Source organism: Mastigoproctus giganteus, chromosome 13, assembly GCF_048544385.1.
Source record: "Mastigoproctus giganteus isolate SK-2022 chromosome 13, ASM4854438v1, whole genome shotgun sequence".
Lineage (NCBI taxonomy): Eukaryota > Metazoa > Arthropoda > Arachnida > Uropygi > Thelyphonidae > Mastigoproctus > Mastigoproctus giganteus.
In genome coordinates this window covers 77,793,911-77,820,290 of record NC_143587.1, presented here as the reverse complement: position 1 = coordinate 77,820,290, position 26,380 = coordinate 77,793,911, and the positions used below count along the sequence as shown (strand labels likewise).

Sequence of the window (26,380 nt, the reverse complement as noted above, 5' to 3'; positions counted from 1 at the left end):
AGGAATAGTTACAGTCTGTTCTGTATTCCAGTTCACTACAAAGGCATTTGGCTGGATAACAACTCAACTCAGGACCAGACAGACAAGTTGTTAAATACTACTTTCCTCAAGCCACATTTTCACATAATTTACTGTGTATATAACAAGCACAATACTGACTGTTTTCGGCAACACAACAACCAACAGTTTGGTGGGATCAAAAACCCTTCCCCTTACAAAGGAATCAGCATATTTCTAAATATATACTAACATGAGGCATGGTGTTGCCTCATATTAGATGCTTGCAGTAGGTTCTTTCTCTATTAGCAAAAAAAGATGCATTACAGGTTAATTGAAGAGGAGTTCAGGTGGATAAGTGTAAGCCATTACTTGTCATATATTGAGAATGGAAATGTTTGAACTCTGTCAGTTTAAAAAGGCAAAGATTAGCAAGCATTCTTGTAATGCATTTATTTCTGTAGACATTTTCCAACAGGTTAAGAGCTAGAATCAAATATGGTGTGAACAACATCCGTAAATATGGTGTCAACAACAACCGTATACATTGGCTGCATAATGCTTTTATGAGAGTTGAAGAACATGGTGGATGCCTTCAAAGGAATTAAGTTGGTGGGCTATCAAGCTCTCAGCCACCCACCTCACTACCAGAGCATACATATCATGCAACATAGAGGCAACTCCCCCAGGCAGAATGTGCTAGTCCCACAGGAAGTAGCTATTGTCAGGGAAAAATGGGTAATATATTGTGCAGAAAGGACAGGTTGAATAGGGCCAGGGGCAAAGTTTATGACATATAGAAGATATCATCTTTTAAGTGCACAAAAGGTGATATTTTTGTAGATATTGGCACTAATGACATTAAGAGTAGGAGATCTGAGAACTTAACAAGCACAGGTCAACATTAAAAAAAAAGTTGTGCATTAGGGCTAAATTTGAAAGTGTCTGCAATTCTGCCCAGGCACAACAGAAGAGTACATGATGAGAGCCCTGTCAATAAATTTGGTACTGGAGAGATTGTGCAAGGCGAATGAGGCAGAATGTTTCTCAGCATGGTCTGTGTTTGTTAATAGGCAATACTGCTTCTCCAGGGATGGCATATGCTTAAATAAAAAAGGTGCAAGAATACTTGCTGATGCTATCAAGGCAGTGTTAGGTGGGTTGGAAAACTGCCAGTTTGGGGGGGAAACTAATAGATTAACAATAGCCACAGGCAGAAGTGAAAGCGATTCTTGCAAAGCTTCTATTGTAACATGCAGCTGCTTGGAAGAAAGGTGACAGGGAATTTCAAGGCCTGTTGTGAGTCATGGAACAAGTAAATACTTAGGCTGTGTTAGCATAACTAAGAATAAGAACAGGTGCAAGTATACTAGCATGTATACCAGCTTCTCTTTCAGAAAACATTACTGTGTCTAGGCCTTCCATATAGATGGTCTAGCCCACAAAGTAGTAACAAATCTTAAAAATAAAATAAAATAAATTTAATGAATTTTGACTGCTGGTCAAGACATCACAATGCAGACATTACCCCGATATATCAGAGATATGGTGCCGCTCAGATATAAGGGATGCAAAATTTGAATTTGGGGAGTACATTGTATACAGATAGGACATGTGCGGACATATGTTTTGTTGTGTTGTTCTAATTGTTTCACTACCCAACCTAGAAGCATCAGTCACCTGGAGGGATGGTTTTCGGTACTCATCCACACCATGAGAAGGTGGGCCAGTAGCATCAGAGCATGTAAAGTCTCAATTCGAGACGTGTCCAATCTGATGTTGCCAAATGGTGAGTCAGATTCTCCTGATGACTCACTCCAGAGGATGAATAAAAAATATATATCATCCCATGGTGTTGGGTCAAAAAAACTATATAGATGGGGACATAAACGAAACTCAATTTGAGAAAGGACAATCGGTAGAATAGATGTGCAGAAATTTACCTTTAGCCAGCAGGTGGTTGATTGCTTGAACAAACTTCCATTTGTTGTTGTGAAAGTTGATAGCTTACATAAATTGAAGGAAGAACTGGACAAACTTTTGGAGTGAATGGATGGGTGAGTGAAATGGGAAGTCTTTTTTTTTTTTTTTTTTAACTCATGTATAAGCTTGCTTTCTTGCATCATATGCCTCTACTAATGCTAATACGCTGCATGACTGTGATGAGTACAACAAACAACTGTAGAGAGAAATAGAGCAATGCCAGTAAATCAGAATGTCTTAAAATGGTTAATTTTAAGTTTTCAGATATTGTTTAAACTTATAGGTTGTCAGTCTATTGTTTCCTCTTGAGTACTGCATACAGGTCTGGAGGCCTCATTTTAGGAAGGATGTCGATTTGCTTGAGCGTGTACAGAGAAGGGCAACAAGATTGGTGAGGTGAACGAAGGGATCCTCTTACCAAGACAGGCTTAAGTTCTGCATATTGCAGTGGCCGGAGACTAGGCACCTGCACGGTGATCTGATTGAGGTGTATAAGGCATTGAATGGGTTGAGCACGCTGAATTCTGATGGGATCCTTCCACTTGTTCAGATTATGAACCTAAGGGGGCATAAATTCAAATTAAGAAAAGACAGATGTAGAATAGTTGTGCGGAAATTTGCATTTAGCCAGCGGGTGGTTAATTGCTGGAACAAACTTCCATCTGTCGTTGTGGAAGTTGATAGGTTGAATAAATTTAAGGAGGAACTGGACAGGCATTTGGAGGGAATGGTGTGATTTTTTTTTTTTTTTGGCTGATGCTGCATAAGCTCATACACTTGCTTTCTTGCATCGCATGCCACTACTACCCTCACAATAGTAAAACCTTTTCTGATTTATTAGATGACTTTTTCTACAGCAGCATGTTAGAGAGGCAACAAGCGAGAGAGAGTAATACTTGTGATATGATCATCAGCAATAATTTTTCATATATTAAGAATCTGCAGATATAAAAAACAAACTAAATTGCAGGATCACAGTGTACTGATGTGGAATTTACATTAGCATTAGAAGAGGCATATGATGCAAGAAAGCAAGCTTACGCAGCATCAGCCAAAAAAAAAAAAAAAAAACTTCCACTTCACCCCTCCGTTTGTTCGAAATACCTGTCCAGCTGAGCCTTAAATTTATTTAGGCTATCAACTTTCGCAACAAGGGATGGACGCCTGTTCCACCAACCAACTACTCGCTGGTTAAAGGCAAATTTACGCATTATCCTACATCTGTCTTTCCTCAATTTGAATTTATGCCCTCTGAGGTTATTATTCTGAGCAAGAGGCAGAATCACATCAGCACTGAGCATGCTCAAACGATTCAAAGCTTTATACACCTCTATCAGATCACCTTGCCAGTGCCTTGTCTCCAGACACTGTAATTTGCAAAACTTGAGCCTTTCTTTGTAAGAGCAACCCTTTGTTACATTCACTAATCTTGTTTTACTTCTCGGCACTCGTTCCAGCAGCTTTACATCCTACTTGAAATAAGGCTTCCAGACATGTATACAGTACTCAAGGTGTGGCCTAACCATTGCCTTATACAAGGGAATAATAATATCCCTGCTAGAAAAATAACTGTATATCACTGATAAGACACCTTGAGCTACTCATGCAGCCCTTCTGCACTGCTCAGAGAACTTCATATCTGCCTGCACAATTATCCCTAGGTCCTTTTCATTGTCTACCACTGTCAGTGGAGTACCACAGAATTGATACGTTGCTCTGGGGTTGCTGTTTCCCATACGTAGTACTTTACATTTGTAAAGGTTAAACTTCATTTGACACCTCTCAGCGCATCTGTTCAACCTTTCGAGATCTTGTTGCAGCATAGCGTCAGTAGGATCCTTAACAACCCTGCCAACCTTTGTGTCATCTGCAAACTTGGACATTAAGCTTGATATACCATCATCAATATTATTTATAAATACAGAATACAATAATGGAGCCAACAGTGAACCCTAAGGGACTCCACTAATAACATTAGTCCACGATGAGCAGTGTCCATTGATTACCACTCTCTGTCTTCTCCCCCTCAACCACCCCTTTATATATAGGAGCAATTTGACTCCAATGCCACATTGCTCCAATTTGTGCAGCAGTCTTCCATGTGCAACAGTATCAAAAGCCTTTCTAAGATCCAAGTATATAATATCAAAGTTATTCACTACATCCAGTTCTTTTGTGACTGCATCATAGTATCCAATCAAACTGATCAGGCAAGACTTCCCCTTAACAAAACCATGCAGTGTCCGAGCTATAACTGAAGTATTGTCTAGATGATCCTGCAGTGCTTCTTTAATCAGTGCCTCCGTTAATTTTCCTGGTACAGATGTTAAACTCACAGGTCTATAATTACTTGTGTCAGCCTTTGTCCTCCTTTGTGAATTTGGGTCACATTTGCACATCTCCTGTTTTTGAGTACCTCCCATGAGTCCAAGGAAGCTCTCATAATTATGGCTAAGGGTTTGCTTACTTCCTTTGCTGCATCCTTTAATATAACTGGATAGATGCTATCCACCTCAAGTGTCTTTCTTGTGTTTATCTTCAACAATTTCTCCTCCACTTTACTCTCAGTTATTACAAGATTATCTAGCTTACTGCTAGAGCTGAATACACATCTGGCATTCCCCTCACCGAATAACTCCTCATGTGTGAATGTCAATGCAAAATATTCATTTATTTTGTTAGCTACCTGAGCAGGATCATCAACAGTTGAACCATCAATATCAAGTGGGCCAATCTGATTCATCCCCTTCCTTCTAGAGTTTACATAAATAAAGAACTCTTTGATGTTTTTCTTTGCATCCGTTGCCAAAGATTTCTCGTAATCTGCCTTCACCTGCCTAATCTCCTTTGTAACTTGGTTACAGATCAACTTATATCTATCTTAGGCTTCTATGTCACGTGTTAATTTATATGTATCCCATGCATTTTTCTTCTCTGCCATATGTCTCATTAGTTCATCTGACATCCATTTAGGCCTAAACCCTGAACAATATTTCTTAGTTGGTATGTAAAGCCTAGTAGTTTCCAAAATACGTTCTTTGAATGCTTCCCATTTTGAATTTGCTGTTGGTAACATCATCAGTTGGTCCCACTGTATAGAATTTAAATACTGTCTCAGACCATCATAGTCGCCTTTACGAAAGCAGTAACCCTTCCCTTTATCCCTGATGGTAGTTACCTCTTTGAGTAAATCCCACTTCAGCACACTGTGATCACTGCCATCTAGTGGTTCCTCTATCTGCAGATTCTTAATGCATGAAGAATCACTACTGATAATCAAATCAAGAGTATTACTCCCTCCCGAACATGCTGATGTAGAAAACAATCATCCAATAAATCCACAAAAGCCTTGCTAGTGTGTGAGTGACCAACCCACAAATTCCAGTCAACATCTGGGAAATTAAAATCCCCCATTATAACACTCTCTGATTTACTGGCCCACTCTATTTCCCTGTACAGTTTCTTATTATACTCATCAAAGTCATTAGGCCTATAGCATACTCCTACTCTCCATTTTGATCTCCCAATGCTTATGTCACACCAAACTGACTCGACATTGCACTGTCGAGCGATGTCGGCTAGCTTCACTTCCTTGGATTTTATGTGTTTCTTAACTAATAGCATAACCCCTCCTCCTTTCCTATCCTGTCTATCCTTTCTGTAGACGTTGTACTCCCCAAATTCCAGTTCTGCATTCCTTATATCTGTGTGACACCACATCTCTGATATCCCAACAATATCTGCCTTTGATGTTTTGAGCAATACCTCAAATTCATCGAATTTATTTACCAAACTCCTAGCATTGGTGTACACACAAGTATACATGCACCTGTTCTTTTTCTTAGCTATCCTAACGCAACCCATGTGTTTACTTGTACCGCAATGACTCCCAGCGGTCTCTGAAATATCCTGCATCTTGTTTTACAGGCTGCTGCTCATTCCAATAGAAGCAGTGCAATAATCACTTTCGCCTCTGCCAGTGGCTACTGGCAATCTATTAGTCCCTGTATCCCCCCAAGCTAGCAGTTTTCCAACCCACCTAACACCGCCTTGATAGCATCAGCAAATATTCTTGCACCCTTTCTATTTAAGTGTATCCCATCCCTGTAGAAGCAGTCCCTTCTGTTAACAAGTACAGACCAGGCTGAAAAAAATTCTACCCCTTGAGCCTTACACAATCTTTCCAGTGCCGAATTGATCAACAAGGCTCTCATCATATACTCCCTCCTATCGTGTCTGGGCAGAATTGCAGACACTTTCAAATTCAACCCTAATTCACGGCTTTTTTTCAACAGTGACCTGTACTTGTTAAGTAATTCTGCTGGTCTCCTGGTCTTAATATCAATAGTGCCAACGTGTACAACTATATCACCTTTTGTGCCCTTAAAAGATGATATCCACTCTACAACGTCATCTACCTTTGTCCTGGTAGACATACCCTGGTCCTGTTGCACCTATCCTTTTTATAAAGAATATTCCCATTTACCTGACAATAGAGCCAACAACAACTACTAGTTCCTGTGGGACCAGCACATTCTGCCTTAGGAGTTGCCACTGTGTCGCGTGATGACCAATTGCAAGCTATGGCGTTGATGTGGGTAGCCGAGAGCTTGATGGGCCCTCACTTTAGATCCTTCGAGGGCATCCATCCTGTCCTTCAAGCTTTCATATAGGCCCATAGCAACGCTGGGTTGTCGCCTGATTTCGCTACACTTCTTGCATCGCGTGCACACACAAAGACATCCCCCATGGCAATATCATGTCCCGTACCGAATTGTTCCACAAACATCATGCAAGCAGTGCATTTTAAAAGGCTGTGATTCAGAGGGCAACTGCACCCCTCAGTTCTCCTCTGAGCCACAGCACTCCTATTAGCTTGAGCCTTTTGCTTTGCTGCTCTTGGCTGAGTCATGATTTCGATTTAATTTCAATTTCTGTACAAAATTATAACCCTAAACTTGTATCCCAACACAGTTATAATGCTATATATATTTTTCAGTATCAAATATTATCTATGAGTTCCCTTTATATAACTTCCATATCAAGTTATTTATTAATTAATTCTGTTACGTTTGTAATCTAAGTCGTTACATGTATTTAGTTAAAAGTACAAATTAATTGACAACGAAGTTTAACAAAATTAATAGATTTTGCTGATTAATTGACTATATTATATACTATACTATATATACTGTACTATACTATTCTAATGCTATCTAGTTCAGGATATAACATTGTATCGTATCGTATAACAATGGCGCAAGTTACGAACGGTAAATCTACGGACACTTAAGTATTAATTATCTTCCAAATCTCGCTGTCTCAATTCAGAATAAACTACGATCCTGACTAGGTCTATTAGCTACTTATAGAAAATAATTTGATGTATCAATTGGTCAATGAAGCGGCTAAATATGGCTAAAAACTTCTCGTTCAGCAGAGCTGCAACTTTGAACACGTGGATATGATACCCTTACTGATACTTTTATGCAATTACAAGGCCGAGTAAAGAATAAATACAATACACCAGATTAATCAGAAAATCACAATATAATGCTATACTACTAAATTTAAATCAAAAGTTTTAGAAAAACAATAATTTCAAATCAATAAATAAGAAAATCCACTTAGCAGCTTTGAACACGTCTGGCTCCCACTAGCCTCGTCAGCAGACTTAAAGATGTAACGACAATCAAGAGTAAAGGGAGGGGTTTTTGCTTTCATAAAGGAGACTATAGTGTTGCAGACAGTTTTTAAATTCTATACAGTGGGACCAACTAATAATTTTACCAACAAAAAATTCTGAACGGGAAGCATTCATGGAAATAATAGAAACTACTACGCTTTTCATCCCAACTAAGAAATACTGTTTAAGACAGACCAAAATGGATGTCAGATGAACTGAGACAAATGATAGAGAAGAAAAATGCATGTGATACATATAAATTATTAGGTAATAGAGAAGCATATGGTAGATACAAAATAGCATACAATCACGTTACAAAGGAGATTAGGCAAGCTAAGGCAGATTATGTATTTACTTATATTAGAATTAGCAACAGTAGCGACATATGATTCAAGAACACAAGATTAAACAGCATAAGCCAAAAAGAAATAAATACAATCCCATTTCATCTATCCATTCCCTAAAACAGTTTGTCTAGTTCTTTCTTGAATTTATTTAATCTACCAACTTATGCATCAACAAGATGGAAGTTTGTTCAAGCAATCAACCATTCACTGGACAAAGACAAACATTGACAAATCTATTCTGCTAATATCCTTGCTCAATTTGAATTTATGCCCCCCTCATGTTTGTATTCTGAGCAAGAGGATGAATTCCATCAGCACTGAGCTTGATCGATCAATTCTTGAAGCTGTCAGGTATGCCAAGCTGGGTTTGCCAGCAAGCCCAGCTTGACATACCTGAAACACTGCTGGAACTCAAGTGGGCCAAAATTTGGAGAAGTTTGGTTGTTCTGTGAGAGCAAAATCCTCTACTTTCACTGTCACAATGTTGAGACTGTTAGTAACCCCGATTATAACTCCAATGTGCAAATCCTTAAATATGGCACTTAGTACACTTTCTCCAGTCAAAAACTTTCCTAACAGTGAGGTAATTTTACTTTGTGATTTTAATGATCACAACTCCAGCTGGTTGATATGCTGAAGCTTTGGCAATTAATAATAACCTCACACAGATTGTCCATTTACTTACTAGAATACCAGACAATCCCAACTGAACAGCTGATGTGCTTGATCTTTTTCTCACAAACAGCCCTTCTAAGAACACGGTTGAAGTGAGTGTGTGTCCACTGGGCATCCTCATATCCCAATTTGGTGATGGCCTCTTCTCCAATTGAGCCTTTCTCTTGTAGCCATTTTCAATCTATTGTTATTTGGCATTACAAGAATGCAAAATGGGATGATCTGCAAGATTTCTTTTCTTGGTTGGATTACTGTTTCACCTCTTCTGATGTCAACATTTGCTCAGAACGTGTCAGTGAAATTATTCTTGTTGGGAAGAAATCACTTATTCTATACTTTACCTTCAAATCTTGTCATTTATCTAAACCTTGGTTTCCAATAAATGCACTAAAGCTGTTCAAAATAAAAATGTTGCATACCGCAACTGATTTGTATTGAATTCTCCAGGTTCATTTTCTGCTTACACCAAAGCTCGCAACAACTGTAAAGCAGCAATTAATCAGTCCAACTAGATTTTGTACAGGCTAAGAGTAGAACACTTGCTTCTTATCTAAATGGTAGATGAGCATTCTGGTCTCCTGCAAAAGATATTGGCTGCAACTTTTACCCATTTCTATTCCCACCTTTGTCAAACTAAGATGGCTCTATTGCTCCTTAAGTGAAATATAAAGCTGACCTGTAGAATCCTACTTTTCTTCTAACTTGTGTATTGATGATCTCGGTAAACCATCTCCTACCATTCCCAGTACACTCCATTCAATGCCCATTTTAGTGTTCTGTCAAATGGAGTCAGAAGAATTTTGAACAATCATGATACCAAGAAAGCTCCAGGTCCTGATGGTATTTCTCCACATGTTCTCAAACTTGTGCTTCTGAACTTACTCCTGTTGTGTGTTAACCCATTTTCTCTTTCTTATTCCACAGGTGTTTATCCTTTTGCTTGGAAATTTGCTTATATCCAATCAGCCCTTAAAAAGGGTGAAAAATCCCTACCATCCAAGTACCATCCCATTGCACTTATTTCTATTTTTTCTAAAGTAATACAGAAATTTATTATCCACAAACTCCTAAACTATCTAGAAACCTTCCAATAGATCAATGATCACCAGTATGGATTCCACAAGTGTCATTTCACTGGTTATATAGTGGTTTATGTTACCCATACTTTGACAAATTCAATGGAAAAGTTTGGCAAAACTCAAGTAGTTGCTCTTGACATTTCAAAGGCTTTTGATTGTGTTTGGTATAAAATATTCTATATAACTTTCCATCTTATGGTTTGCTAACTGATTTTTGAAACTGGGTATCCAGTTTCCTTCTTTCTTCTAACATTTTCACTAATGCAGGTGACGACGCCCAAGGTTCAGTTCTTTCTCCCACTCATTTCCTTCTGTTTCATTAACTCAATAAACTTCTTCCATTGACCAGATATCCTATTCATAGTTTTAATAATGATAGTACAAAGCCTTAAACACTTCAAGCACATCTGACCCTCACAGATGAGTTTCCAGATGCTGCAATTTGCAGAAATGAAGCCTTTCTTGGTAAAGGTTTCATTTCTTACCAAGCTGATTGCCCTTCACTGTACTTATTGCAGGAGCTCATCTGTCCTTAAATGAGGCCTAACCACTGTCTAAAACAATGGGATAATCATGTCCTTATTCCTTCTGGCAAAACTTCCTGTATATCATTGACAAAACCCAAAGAACTATCCTGGCAGCCTGTCTACACAACTGCACCCGGGTTCTTTTCACCTTCCACTACCTGAGTGGAATACCACACAGATGGGAAGCCACTATGGAGTGACTGCTACTCATATGCAGTATGTTGCATTTGTCAATGTTAAACTTCCATTACCATTTCTCAGCCCATCTGCCTAACTTTTCTAGATCCTGTTGCAGTAGTATACCATCATTATGTCATTAACTTGACAACCTTTGTATCATCAGAAACTTTGATATTAAAGGTGAAATTCCTTCAATATCACTGATAAATATAGAAAACGATAGTGGGCCCAAAACCAAACACTAAGGAAGTTCACTAATAACATTAGTCCAAGAAAAGCAGTATCCACTGGTGGGAAGGAGCAGCAGTGTGTAGCACACGCTTCTTGATTAGACTGGGGTTCGAGCCCATTACCACCAAATACGGAGGATGCGGAAAGGATAGGGAATGACCACTGCATATCCCATTAGCAATCCTTAGTTGCTAATGCTCCTAAAAACCAAATAACAAACAAACAACAAGCAACTTGTCCTTAATGCTACACTGCTCCAATTTGTACAGCAGTCTTTTATTTGCAGCAATATCAAAACTTTTCTGAAAAGTATATGATATCAAATTTTTTCTCTTGCAGTTCCTTTGTGACCACATCATAGTATCCAATCAAATTGGTGAGACAAGATTTCCCCTTAACAAACCCATGCTGTGTCTGAATAATAACTGCAGTCTTGTCTAGATGATCCAGCACCACTTCTTTAACCAGTGGCCCTATTAATTCTCCTTGAACAGAAATTAAACTAACAGGTCTGTAATTACTTGTGTCAGTATTTGATTCCCCATTGTGTATTGGAGATACATATGCATATCTCCAGTCCATAGAACCTCACCTGAATTCCAGGATGCACTCATAATTATGGCTAAAGGTGTGCTTACTTCCTTCACTGCCTCCCTTAATACAACTAGGCTAATTATGAGAGAATCACTGGACTCAGGATTGATTCCATTAGACTGGAAAAGTGCCAATGTATCTCCAATACATAACGGTGTTTCTAAGAGTGAAGTGGGACATTAACAGCCAGTCAGTCTAACTTCGGTAGTAGGGAAAATCATGGAGGCAATGATCGAGGGAGATATTCAGGATCATTTAGATAGAAATGGAATTCTAAAGGATACTCAGCATAGTTTTGTAAAAGGAAAATCATGTTTAACTAATTTGGTTAGCTATTTTGACAGGATCACTCAAGAGCTGGATTTAGGGAATAATTTCTACATTGTTTATTTGGATTTCAGCAAAGCATTTGACCCAGTCCCACATAAGTGGTTACTTGTTACTTTATAAGCTGGAACAGGTTGGAATCACAGGGAAATTCCTTAGATGGATAGCTGGATGGCTTCAGGGCAGGCGGGTTGTTGTTGCTGTTATTTTGGTTTTTAGGAGCATTAGCAACTAAGGCCATATTGCTCCGGGGATACGCGGTGGTCATTCCCTGACCTTTCTGCATCCTCTGTATTTGGTGGTCATGGGTTCGAACCCCGGGCTAATCAAGAAGCATGTGTATGCACTGCTGCTCCTGCCCACCTGGCTACGGAGGTGCCCTGAGGCAGAGGGTTGTGATAAATGGTTATTCCTCAGATTGGGTTGATATAAGAAGTGGGGCTCCACGAGGATCAGTATTAGGACCACTGTTGTTTTTGATTTTCATTATTGACATCGATGAAGGGATAGAGGACATGATGTAAGATTAACTACTCTATGTTGGTAGAGCAGTTAATGATCACAACCAAGCAGAGCTTCTCCAGAGTGACCTAGACAGACTTCAGGGATGGTCAGAAAAATGGCAGCTATGCTTTAATCCAGCAGAGTGTAAGGTATTACACCTGGGGGAACAGTAACCCCAAAATAACTTATACACTTGGTGGAGTTGAACTAAAGCCAGTAGTGGAGGAAAGAGATTTGGGTGTTATGATACAGTCAGACATGAAGTTCTCTGAACATTGTAGACAGGCTGCAAGGAAGTCCCATGGTGTCCTACTAATGATTTATCGAACAATTGCTAGTAGAGATAAGGACGTCATAATCCCGTTATATAAGGCTACTGTTATAACACATTGGAACACAGTCAGTTCTGCTATAACACAGTATATAAGATCCTAAAAATCTCTGTGTTATGGCATTTCGCGTATTAAAAACAACAGGGCTTATCAGAAAATTGGGGATGGGGCGGAGCACTCAAAAAAAAAAGTTCAGTGTGGTAAGTAAAACACTAAAAAAAAATTAGAAACCCAATAAAGTTTCTAACACAGGTTTAAACATTTTAAATTTCTAATAAATAAATAAATAAATATTACAGTAAATATAGCACTGTAATATATACATACAAATTGATATTTCTGTTCACTGACTTTTTTTTTTTTTTTTTTGGATTGTAAAATTTAAAACGGTAAAAAAGATAAGCATTCAATAACGATGAACATGGCACACACAAATGAGATACACAGTAAGTTTCGTGCATTAAAAATAGGAAGCTTAAAAAATAGGAATGAACAGAAGATTATGAAAATTTATTTATGTTTTTTATATGATTGAAGATTTCATGGAAAGGAAAACACATTTAACCATAATAATGCAAAAACCCACAGAATTCCAGCTATCGATATTATCGAAAATTCAATAAGATCGAGTTTACTAATCGTTTTTAATTAGATTGCACTAACAGAAGAGCTCAATAACATGGGACCTGAAAATTGTTTTTATTATTTTATGGTAGTGACCTCCAGAAATGTACTCCTCTGCTCATGCTATCACGCCTCATGAAATTTTGTTCGAATTGAAAAATGAGCTCCTGAAAACATGAGTCGGTCTACAATACCTTGTGAATACAGCAAATGACAACAGTGTGTTGTCCGATCAATACAACTACAGTAAATGGGAAATATAGCTCTCACACATTTGATGTTGGACATTTTTTAATCTTCATAAACTTGTATGTATTGAGTGTACTAATTTTATTCATCCCCTTCATTCTAGTGGTGTTTACATAAGTGAAGATGTCTTTGCTGTTTTTCAACAATCCTTATATTGCAAATGGTATTGATAGTGATTCAAAAAGACTTGTGCTCTTCTTAATGTTTTACTTTTAAGGTTACCTCACCCCTTTTTTTAATGATGACAGATACATGTTCCAATTAGGTGCACTTTATGGAAATAGTATTTTTCCATGGTTTCTTGCCATGAGTTTTCTTATATCTCCTAGTTTCAAATTTCCACATGAAATTAAGTACGCAAAATTTTCTAGCACACAACAAGTGAAAGCTATTTATTGATATATCAAAGGAAAGCATCATAGGAGTTCTTCTCCATAAGGGAAACAAACAGCCATCGATTTCTGTTGCCCGCTTTACATAATTAAAAGAAAACTGCAAAAATGTTATGCTTCTTTTGAAAAAAATCCACTACAAGGACCATGGTTAGTAGTGTGGAGATTTTACAGTTATTATTCTGCTACTCAGTCAAGAATTTTTGCTGATGCTGTCGAGGCAGTGTTAGGTGGGTCGGAAAACTGCTAGTTGGAGGGGATACAAGGACTAATAGATTAACAGTAGCCACTGGCAGAGGTGGAAGTGATTCTTGCACTGCTTCTATTCAAATCAGCAGAAGTCTGAAAAACAAGATGCAGGATATTTCAGAGACTGCTGGTAGTCATTGTGTTACAATTAAACACATGGGTTGTGTTAGGGTAGCTAAGAATAGAAACAGGTGCATGTATACCTGCGTGTACACCAATGCTAGGAGTTTGGTAAATAAATTTGATGAATTTGAGGTATTGCTCAAAACATCAAAGGCAGATATTGTTGGGATATCAGAGACGTGGTGTCACACAGATATAAGTAATGCGGAACTAGAATTTGGGGAATACAATGTATATAGAAAGGATAGACAGGACAGGAGGGGAGGAGGGGTTATGCTATTAATTAAAAAACACATAAAGTCAAAAGAAGTGAAGCCAGTTGACATCGATGGACAGGGCAGTGTGGTGTGACATAAGCATAGGGAAATCAAAATTGAGAGTAGGAGTGTGCTATATGCCTAATGACTCTGATGAGTATAATAATATATTGTACAGGGAAATAGAGTGGGCCAGTAAATCAGAGAGTCTTATAATGGGGGATTTTAATTTCCCAGATATTGACTGGAATTTGTGGGTTGGTCACTCGCACACTAGCAAGGCTTTTGTGCATTTATTGGATGATTGTTTTCTACATCAGCATGTTCGTGAGGCAACAAGAGGGAGCAATACTCTTGATCTGATTATCAGTAGTGATTCTTCATGCATTAAGAACCTGCAGATAAATGAACCACTAGGTGGCAGTGATCACAGTGTGTTGAAGTGGGATTTACTCAAGGAGGTAACTACCATCAGAGGTAAAGGGAAGGGTTTTTGTTTTCGTAAAGGCGACTATGATGGTCTGAGACAGTATTTAAATTCTATACAGTGGGACCAACCGATGATGTTACCAACAGCAAACTCAAAATGGGAAGCATTCAAGGAACTAATCTTGGTGGCTACCAGGCTTTACATACCAACTAAGAAATATTGTTCAAGGTTTAGGCCTAAATGGTTGTCAGATGGACTAATGAGACATGTGGCAGAGAAGAAAAATGCATGGGATACATACAAATTAATGGGTGACATGGAAGCCTATGATAGATATAAGTTGGTCTGTAACCAAGTCACAAAGGAGATTAGGCAGGCAAAGGCAGACTACGAAAAATCCTTGGCAAAGGATGCAAAGAAAAACAGAAAGGAGTTCTTTACATACTTGAACTCGAGAAGGAAAGGGATGAATCAGATTGGTCCACTGGATATTGATGGTTCAACAGTTGAGGATCCTGCTCAGGTGGCTAACAATCTAAACGAGTATTTTGCATCTACATTCACGCATGAGGAGTTATTCAGGAAGGAGAATGATGTAGGTAAAGTAAACATTGGCAGTGAGCTGGATGATTTTGTAATAACTGAGAGGAAAGTGGAGGAGAGATTGTTGAGGATAAACATAAAAAAGGCACCTGGGGTGGATGGGATCTATCCAGTTATATTAAAGGAGGCAGCAAAGGAAGTATGCAAACCCCTAGCCATAATTATGAGAGCTTCTTTGGACTCAGGGGAGGTACCCATAGACTGGAGATGTGCAAATGTAACCCCAATTCACAAAGGAGGATCAAAGGCTGACACAAGTAATTATAGACCTGTTAGTTTAACTTCTGTTCCAGGTAAATTAATGGAGGCACTGGTTAAAGAAGCACTGCAGGATCATCTAGACAAGAATTCAGTTATAGCTCAGACGCAGCATGGTTTTGTTAAGGGCAGGTCTTGCCTGACCAATTTGATTGGATACTATGATGTAGTCACAAAAGAACTGGATGCAGGGAATAACTTTGATATTATATATTTGGATCTTAGAAAGGCTTTTGATACTGTTGCACATGGAAGACTGCTGCACAAATTGGAGCAGTGTGGCATTGGAGGCAAATTGCTGCTATGGATAAGGGGATGGTTGAGTGGCAGAAGACAGAGAGTGGTAATCAATGGACACTGCTCAACGTGGACTAATGTTATTAGTGGAGTTCCTCAAGGTTCAGTGTTGGGTCCATTGTTGTTTTCGGTGTTTATGAATGATATTGATGATGGGATATCAAGTTTAATGTCTAAGTTTGCAGATGATACAAAGGTTGGCAGGGTCGTTAAGGACACTACTGACGCTATGCTGCTGCAACAGGATCTGGAAAGGTTGAACAGATGGGCTGAGAGGTGGCAAATGAAGTTTAACATTGACAAATGTAAAGTACTACATATGGGTAACAGTAACCCCAGAGCAATGTATCAACTCTGCGGTACTACACTGACAGTGGTGGAGAATGAAAAGGACCTGGGGGTAATTGTGCAGGCAGATATGAAGTTCTCTGAGCAGTGCAGACGAGCTGCAAGAGTAGCTCATGGTGTCTTGTCAATGATATACAGGAATTTTTCTAGCAGGGATAAGGAGGTGATTATTCCCTTGTATAAGGCAATGGTTAGGCCACATCTTGAGTACTGTATACAGGTCTGGAGGCCTCATTTCAAGAAGGATGTAGAGCTGCTGGAACGGGTACAGAGAAGGGCAACAAGATTAGTAAATGGAACAAAGGGTTGCTCTTACGAAGAAAGGCTTAAGTTTTGCAAATTACAGAGTCTGGAGACTAGGCACCGGCGAGGTGATCTGATAGAGGTGTATAAGGCTTTGAATGGTTTGAGCATGCTCAATGCCAATGGGATTCTTCATCTTTCTCAGAATAATCACCTCAGAGGGCATAAATTCAAATTGAGGAAGGACGGATGTCGGATAGATGTGCGGAAATTTGCCTTTGGCCAGCGGGTGGTTGGTTGGTGGAACCGACTTCCATCACTTGTTGTTGAAGTTGATAGCCTAAACAAATTTAAAGCTCAACTGGACAGGTATTTCGAACGAACGGAGGGGTGAAATGGGAGAGGGTTTTTTTTTTTTTTTTTTTTGGCTGATGCTGAATAAGCTTGCTTTCTTGCATCATATGCCTCTACTAATGCTAATGCTAATGCTAACTTGGTTACATAAAAATGACTTACTTTCTGTGTGAGTGAGATAGCTGAGCAAGAATAAACATTTGGAAAGGAAAAAGTGGTCACCAAGACAGTTTGTGATGCTAGGTTCAAAGAACATTAAACATGAGCAACTAGAAGACTGAAACAGGTCACTGAAGCACTGAATAAAGAAGGAAAGTGTTTCAAGTATGTTTGCACTGAATTTATTTTGTTTACATATGAAAATATTAAATCAGAAATTTTTGTTGAACCTTAAATCCCCAAGCTGCTGCCAGACTCTGCATTTGAAGAATCCACCAAACCAAAGTAAAAGAGTTGTGCTTGGACTGGCTTTAAAAATGTAACACACAATTTTTTCTGATACAATAAGTGCCCAGATTATGAGATGATTGTGATTGACAAGCTGGAGAGGTTCAGAAAACTAGGCTGCAATATGAGTGTTGTACACTTTTTTCATTCTCATCTCAACTATGTTCCAGAATATTTAGGTAGTTTAAGTGAAGAGAATATGGAAGATCCCATCAGGATATAAAAGAAATGAAAGAAAAAGGTACACAGGGGATGGAATGTTAATATAATGGCCTACTACTGCTGGACACTAAAAAGAGGAACAGTCGCTGAAACCAGATGCCTGAGAAAGCCAAAGAGGGAAAAGTTTAACCCACTGTAGTATATAAGAAATACAGTTTTCAGCTACCATCTATACTTGACAGATGGATATACCTTTTGTTGTTTCTGATTTTTATGTATTTTTTTTGGTAATTTTTTAATAAAAATAACCTATCTGAAAAAAAGATCTGTAAAATATATATATAAAAAACAAACCCATAAAACTTGTCCACTTGATATCGAAGGTTCGATTGTTGATGATTCTGCTCAGGTAGTTGATAAACTGAATGAGTATTTTGCATCTACATTTAAACATGAGAAATTCTGTAGGGAAGCGGAATCCAGAAGCTTATCAAACTCTAACAGGGAGTTAAATTATTTTGAAATAACTGAAAGTAAAGTGGAGGGTAAATTATTGAGGTTAAGGAAGTCAGCACCTGGAGTGAATGGGATATATCCAGTTATATTAAAGGATGCAGCAAAGGAAGTAAGCAGGCCCTTAGCCATGATTATGATGGCATCCTTGGATTCAGGGAAGGTCCCCACAGATTGGAGATGTACAAATGTATCCCCAATTCACAAAGAGGGATCGAGAGGTGACATGAGTAATTACAGACCTGTTAGTTTAACTTCTGCTCTGGGGAAAATAATGGTGTCGCTAGTTAAAGAAATGCTGCAGGATTATCTAGACAAGACTGCATTTATAGTTCAGACACACCATGGGTTTGTTAAGGGGAACTGTTGTCTGACCAATTTGATTGGATACTACGATGTGGTCATAAATTCTTGTCATCTAACGGTTAAATTATTTATAAAATGATATAATTCATCCTAAGAATTCTGATGACTATCACTTAATTGATATTAGATGAATGCAAAATTTTTATCCATATACAGCTTAACATATGAGCACAGTACATTATTCCTAAAGATACAAATAAAATACCTTGACCAAGATTCAGAAAATCAGTGTCACTTGATGTACCAGAAGAAGAAGTCCCCAGGTTCCTAACATGAGCATAGGCTTTGCTTGTTGCCATTGCAGCATCTTCCAGCTGTTCTTTAAGTTCATCAGTCATGACAATGCCATTCTGTTTCAAAGCTAATCAGAGAAAATATAAAATTTTTAATTATAAAATAAGGGTTCAGAAACTAAGTTTTTCTTAAATCAATGACAAATAATCATGAAAAATAATGAATATTTAATTAAAAAAAAAAACATATGAGATATAGAACTTCTTTACAGAAAACCCCTCTCAATTCTACTTATTTACAATCCATATGGTAAGTTGAAACTAAGAGAACAAGAAACCTGAGGGAGGGAAAACCAGAGAAAAGTACTATACCCACAAAGTGCACATCATTGGAGTGTGTACCCGCCACTGTTATAAACAACATGGGGGACCTTAAAAGTAAAATGTCAAGGAAAACGAAATAGCTCTTTTTAAGGCCACTATCATTGTCAATTAAGGACAGAGATTTTTAAAGGCTTGGATGTCAATAAACTTAATTTTGTCTAAACATTAGATTCCAGAAAATTCACAGGGAGTCTGGCATTCAGTGTGTAGGCATACTCTGATTTATATTTGGTTGTGGGCATTGCCTACACTTTCCTTAATTTGTAGTTATTATTTAGCTTAATCAAATTTTGCATCATCTAACAGGGGGTTTTTGTATGTGTCAGGCACATGGTGAAAATCTCAGTAAGTGAGGTTCCACTATGTGTGCCACTAGTCCTAGTGAAAATGAGAAAGTAAGTGCACATGTTAGAGATATCACTGCAGGGTAATGGAGAATGAAAAATATCTGGTGGTAATTGTGCAGTCACACATGAAGTTTTCTGAGCAGTGCAGACAGGTTGCAAGAGTAGCTCAAGGGGTCTTCCTAACCAATGCTGAGCAAATGTATTTTACTAGACAGCAAAATACAATGGCTCAACCATGTTGTAAAATAATATAATATATATCATTGATAGGCAGCAGGGCAACCAATGAGATACACTATGTTGTTTAACTCATTGATATTGTATGGGTGTTTACCGGGATTTCTGAATATGGAGGCAATAGTAGAATAATACAAAAAATTAATTTTATGCCAATGAGCTTAAAGATGTTTTGAATTATGTTGCATAAGCTTGCTTTCTTGCATCATTTGTCACTACTCATGCTAGAAGGTCCCTGTGGGCTGAAGATATGTGAATGTATTCCCAATTGTTTAAGTGGAAACAAAGGGCAACACAGGTAATTACATAACTGTTAGCATGATTTCTGTTACAGCAAAAATAATGGAGTCACTCTTTAAAGACCAAGACCATCTAGACAGGAATGCAGTTATACTGTAGTCACAGCATGGATCTGCTAAGGGGCATACCTGTCTGAACATTCTGACTGGATGCAAAAGTAATTTTGATATACTTGGATTCCAAAAAAGCTCTTCATACTGTTGCACATAAAAGACTGCTGTACAAATTGGAGCAGTGTGGCATTAAAGACAGGTTACTGCTATGGATAGAGGAGACTTTGGTTGGTAGAAGACAGAGGGGTTATCAACAGGCACTGCTCTTCTTGGAGTTATGTTATTAGTCAAGTACTCCAGGTTTCAGAGCAGGCCTTATTTGTTTTCTATGTTTATTAATGATGGTGATGTAGGTATATCACACATAATGTCTAAGTTGACAAATGATACAAAGGTTGGCAAAGTGGTAAATGACAGTAATCAGGGTATGCTACTGCAACAATATCTAGAAAAATTAGGTAGATGGGCTGAGAAGTAGCAATTAACGTTTAATATCGACAAATGCAAAGTTGTTCATATGGGGAGCAGGAATCCCAGATTAACAAACAAACTGTGTGGTACCACACTCACGGAAGTAGAGAATGCAAAAAAACCTGGGGGTAACTGTGCAGCTAAATCTGAAATTCTCTGGGCAGTGTGGACAGGTTGCCAGGACAGCTCATGGGGTTTTGTCAATGATACACAGAAATTCTGCAAGCAGAGATAAGGAGGTGGTTATCCCATTCTTTAAACCAATAATCAAGTCCACATCTGGAGTAGATCTGGAGGCCTTCATTTATGGAAGGATGTGGATCTGCTGCAACAGGTGCAGAGAAGAGCAATGAGATTAGTGAGAGAAACAATGGGTAATTTAACCAGGTAAGGCTTCATTTCTGCAAACTGCAGGACCTGGAAACTAGGCAGCTGTGAGGTGATCTGATGGAAGTGTTAAGGCTTTGAATGTATTGAGTAAACTCAATGCTGAGGAAATCCTACCACTTGTTCAGACTACATACAGGAGGAGGCATAAGTTCAAACTGAGGAAGAATGGTTGCAAGGAAGATGTACAGAAATTTGTACATCTTCCATCACTCACATCTAGTGATGTAGAGGTGAGTAGTTTGAATAAATTAAAGGAAGAACCAAAAAAAAAAAACTGTCAGAAGGGATGGGCAGCTAATGTGGGAAGTGTTGGCTTTTTTTTATTTATTTTTCTTTTTGACTGATACTGTATAAGCTTGCTTTCTTGCATCATTTACCCCAAGGGTAGGGACACCAAAATGCTGTCTCCTAGTAGGTTAAATGTGTGTGGTAAGGCAAGCAATTCAGCAAGTGATATGACCGCATTAATTACTTGAAAGTGGTTTGGGGTAGGTAGCCCCTAGCACAAGACAAGTACAAACTGCAGAGCAGAGCTTGTGTTCCAAGTTGGCTCCAAAAGAGCAATTTTTTGTTGCATTTAATACATATAAAAGAGATTTTTTTTTAATATTGGGGAAGGGATATGAATCATAGTGCAAAAGCTGACCTGAATATCTGCATTTTCTGTAGATATATGTGAAAAGAGACATGCCTTGGTTTTTTTTTTTTTTTTTCATGGTCATATTTAAAAACGTAATACTGTTGTCCAAGGAACATCCTTTTTAACCTGTATCTACAGAAAACTTACATGCTCAGGTTAGTTTCTACACTATAATTCACATAGCTCTTCCCATGACATTGGATATGGTGTTAAATGCAAAGAAATAGTATACTCCCTGGAAGCCAACTTTGAACATGAGCTCCACTATTTGAGCCCAGCCATTTGTGGTAGGGAGTTACTTCCCCATAGTAATAAATGAGGTCATATTTATATGCTGCTAACCCACGTAGTTTATCAAAAATGTTTAACCTATTGGAGACCATAGCATGCATAATCTTCCATAGTACATTAGCTAGCAGAATTAAAAACATATTTAATCACACTGACATAAAAGTAGTTTTTTGTATTATTCTACTCTTGGTTCCGGCAATCTTAGTAAACCTTCCTATAATACTAGTGAGTTAAACAATGCAGTGTATCTCACTGATTTCCAGCACGGATACCCATCAGAATATGTTGGCTCAACCTTCGTTAAGTATGGAGCAATGATGTCTCCAACACGTGCATTTACTTTCACACATATGGTATATATAGCAGAACTGTGCTAACTGAGATTACAACAGATGATGCAAAAATTTTCATTAAGCAATAGAATGACTACAAATTATAGACCATGTAGGAGCTGGACACAGGCAAATATAAATAGAATAACACACACTGAATGGGAGACCACCGTGTCAAATTTCCTGAAATCTGGCACTTAGACAAAGTTAATCAGTGACCAATCTGGTATGTGCTCTCTCTCACTCTCAGTTCACATGGCTTTAAAAATCCATGTTCTTTCTGCGCACATCCTTATATGGTAATTGGGCAATGATGATGATGACTTAAAAATGCCTGTGCCTTTCTTACCGTTTTACTTTTAAGGTTCCCCCCCCACCTTTTAATGATGATATACACTAAGTGATCACTGAATTATGACCACCTACCTAATACTTCGTAGGCCCTTTTTCCCTCAGTACAGCAGCTATCCAACAAGACATTGATTCAACAAGATGTCAGAAGCGTTCGGGAGGTATGGCCAACCAAGCTGTGTGTAATGTGGTTGCAATGCAGGTATAGAGGTGATTGGTATATCCAGATGCCCAATATACCTTTCCATAGTATCCCACAAGTGCTCTATGGGATGATATTGGGGGATTTCAGAGGCCAATTGATATGCTGGAAGTCAGAACTGTAATCCTCAAACCATTCCTGCACAACAAGTGCCTGATGGCTTGGCACATTGTCATCTTGGAAAACACCATCGCCATTCAGGAAAAAGTGTAACGTAGTGGGGTGTACACAGTCAGCAAGCAGTTGACGATAGAGGAGACCACTTATACATTCTACATGCACCGGGGGTAAAAGTTCCTGCCAGTGAAACATGGCCCATACCAGACAACTGCCTCCACTGGCCTGCACTTTTGATACCATGCATGATGGATCAAGCCTCATTTTGTTGATGCCAAATCCGCACATGACCATCCATGGTGTGGAGTAATAATGTGACTCATCCGACCAGCATACTTTTTTTCAGTCTTCTAACGTACAACTTGCATGCTCTTCGCACCAATTTTACACCAATGAACCTTGGTTAGGAGAGGATGCTGTAGGGATAATCTGCTGGTATAGCCCATACATGCGAGCATGTGATTCATGGTCATGCCAGATATTGTTCTGGGTTGGCCCATGTTGTATTGGGTAGTCAACTCTTCAACATTGCTGAGTCTGTTGTTCGCCTGTACGAGTTGTTAGATCTGGCGTTCAGCTCTAAACATAACCTTTTGCTGACCTTTGCAGCTTTGCTGCAGGGTCGTTGTTGGTCATTTTGACGCCCGTCCTGGTATACTTTAACTACGGCGGCTCTCGAACACCCCACCAGTTCAGCCATTTCGAAAATAGAGTAGTGGCTACTAAACTACTGACACCTTATCTATGCTATGTAGGTCGATTAACTCCACACTTTTATACCTCATGTGGTCAACAGGTCGCATTCAGTTTTCATAGGGGTAGTCATAATTCAGTGATCACTCAGTGTATATTCACTACAATTATGTACACTTCGTAGGGATTACAATTTTCCATGGTTCCTGCCCATCAGTTCTCTTAGTTTCCACCTTCCATATGGAATTTAAGCTAGCAGGATTATAAGGTGAGCTTTTTTTTTATTTTTATTGTATTGTACATAACTACAGTCATCCTTAGGAGCATTAATCTTAGTTTTGGCTTCAAAAATAGATGACATTAAGTGTACCTACTTTGGCACACAACACTTTGATAAAGAGTTGAGTGTACTTACTTTACTTTGATAAAAATTAATAGAACTAAATTTTAGTTTTATTATGCTATAATATTTTTATAATTTTAAAAGTTAAACATTTTTAGAGGTAACAATGAGTAGTAATTTATTTTGCTATTAAACTAAAAAAGGTAAGTACAGCATGTCACAGGACTTTCTGACTGACAGGGGAAATATTGTGATGATCAGAGAATGGCTGTGAGCGAGTTAATACTTTTTTCTTTGCATTCATTGTCATGTGAGTGCAGAACTTTGGAGCTTCATTTCTGAGTGCAAGATGCAGGGAGTGAAAAAAAAAAAAAAAACATTAAATTAAAACTTTGTGTACTGTTAAGCGAGACTGAGTCCCTGAGAAAATGAGTTAATGTACTAGAGAAAAATCAGACTGATGGATCAAGAGAGACTAAAATTTCTAGTTCTGTGGTAGGAAACACTTGAGTCTAGCCCCAGGACTGGATCTTTCAGTGCAGAATGCTCTGGTACCACAGCAGGTAGTCTTATTGGGTAATTCAACTGCAAGGGAAACTGGAAATATATTCAGATGAAAATGAGAAATATACTTTGTAATAAGAGAATGGATGCTTCGTGGGAAGTGATGATGTAACTAACCGGTCATCAGCAGGAGCACTACCAACTGTAACAAAGATTGCCATTGGTCTGTTGGACCTCAAATTTTCTTCTTTATTTCTGAAGAAAAGTTTCTGAATTGTGCTAGAAGTACACCACTGCTTGACCAAAAGGTCAAGCGGTGGTGTACTTCACCAATGGATTGCAATGCTTATTAAATGTACTTTTTTTTAAAGAAAAATCTTAAAATTTAAAAATATTTTTTTTACACCTGTTATTTTTAATGAACCAAACATTGATTCAACTAAAAAAATAAAAGCACTATAAACATAAAATATAAAAAAAAAAGTTATTATTCTTTTCCATTTTCAAATTTATAAAATCGCTCAGCTCACGAAACCTCGGCAGTACACACTTACACTTCTGCATTACACATGGACAGAAGTATTCTACAAGACATCACAGAGAGGTAATTTCTACTTTTCTTAACTAACGTACACTTCTTTAGTTTAGATTTCTGCTTAGCATGTAAAAAATTCTGAGGACACCAATACTATTAAATGTAATTCTATTTGCTTAGTAATAATTCAAAAACTAAAATTCAATTGCTCTAGCCCATAATTCATGTGTGTGTGTGTGTGTGTGTGTGTGTGTGTTTCTCCTCCTACTGAGAATACAACTATGACAATTATTCATTTAATTTTTACTATTGGATTATTCTAGTGATATTTCACTCTTAAGATAGCTGACCAGGCTAGCCGGGTGGGTAAAGTGCCTGCCTGGCAACCCAAAGGTCGCGGGTTCGTATCACGCCTCGGGATTGGATCAAAGTACTGCAAAAGCCTTGGGAGGTGCATTATGGACACAGAAGTCGATGCACCAACTACTACAAAAAAAAAAAATAAATAAATAAATAAATATTTCTTGGTTTCCATATCACTACAGCCAGTTAAATTTATTTATTTCAGCATTTTTATTGCCTATTTATTTTTCTCAAACATTATAAACAGGAAATACAGATTTCCTGTTTATTACAATTCTCCACTATAACTGGTGATTCCATCATAATATGTTTTCTTTCTTCAAATAAATAAATTAGCATTAGTAGAGGAATTTGATGCAAGAAAGCAAGCTTATGCAGCATTAGCCAAAAAAAATAAATAAATAAAATAAAATAAAATAAATAAATAAAAAAAAAAAATAACCACTTCACCCCTCTGTTCGTTCGAAATAACTGTCCAGCTGAGCCTTAAACTTATTTAGGCTATCAATTTCCACGACAAGGGATGGAAGTCTGTTCCACCAACCAACCACCTGCTGGCTAAAGGCAAATTTCCGCACATCTATCCTACATCTGTCTTTCCTCAATTTGAATTTATGCCCTCGCAGATGATTATTCTGAGCAAGAGGGAGAATCCCATCAGCATTGAGCATACTCAAACCATTCAAGGCTTTATACACCTCTATCAGATCACCTCGCTGGAGCCTAGTCTCCAGACACTGTAATTTGCAAAACTTAAGTCTTTCTTCGTGAGGGCACCCCTTTGTTCCATTCACTACTCTTGTTGCCCTTCTCTGTACTCATTCCAGCAGCTCTACATCCTTCTTGAAATGAGGCTTCCAGGCCTGTATACAGTACTCTAGGTGTGGTCTGACCATTGCCTTATACAAGGGAATAATCACCTCCTTATCCCTGCTAGAAAAATTCCTATATATCATTGACAATACACCATGAGCTACTCTTGCAGCCCGTCTGCACTGCTCAGAGAACTTCATATCTGCCTGCACAACCACCCCCAGGTCCTTTTCATTCTCTATCACTGTAAGTGTAGTACCACAGAGTTGATACGTTGCTATGGGGTTGCTGTTTCCCATATGTAGTACTTTACATTTGTCAATGTTAAACTTCATTTGCCACCTCTCAGCCCATCTGCTCAACCTTTCCAGATCCTGTTGCAGCAGCTTAGTGTCAGTAGTGTC

At 38.3% G+C, this 26,380-nt stretch overlaps 1 protein-coding gene across 1 annotated transcript in view; it reads right to left on the bottom strand.

The window, feature by feature from the left end:
* Itpr (Inositol 1,4,5,-trisphosphate receptor) overlaps nucleotides 1-26,380 on the bottom strand; it is a 1,293,714-nt gene that overhangs the window by 356,824 nt on the left and 910,510 nt on the right. Inside the window, exon 40 of the mRNA XM_090387283.1 lies at nucleotides 18,583-18,738. Within this exon, the coding sequence (XP_090243409.1) occupies nucleotides 18,583-18,738 (156 nt within the window). The remainder of the gene's footprint in view (nucleotides 1-18,582; nucleotides 18,739-26,380) is intronic.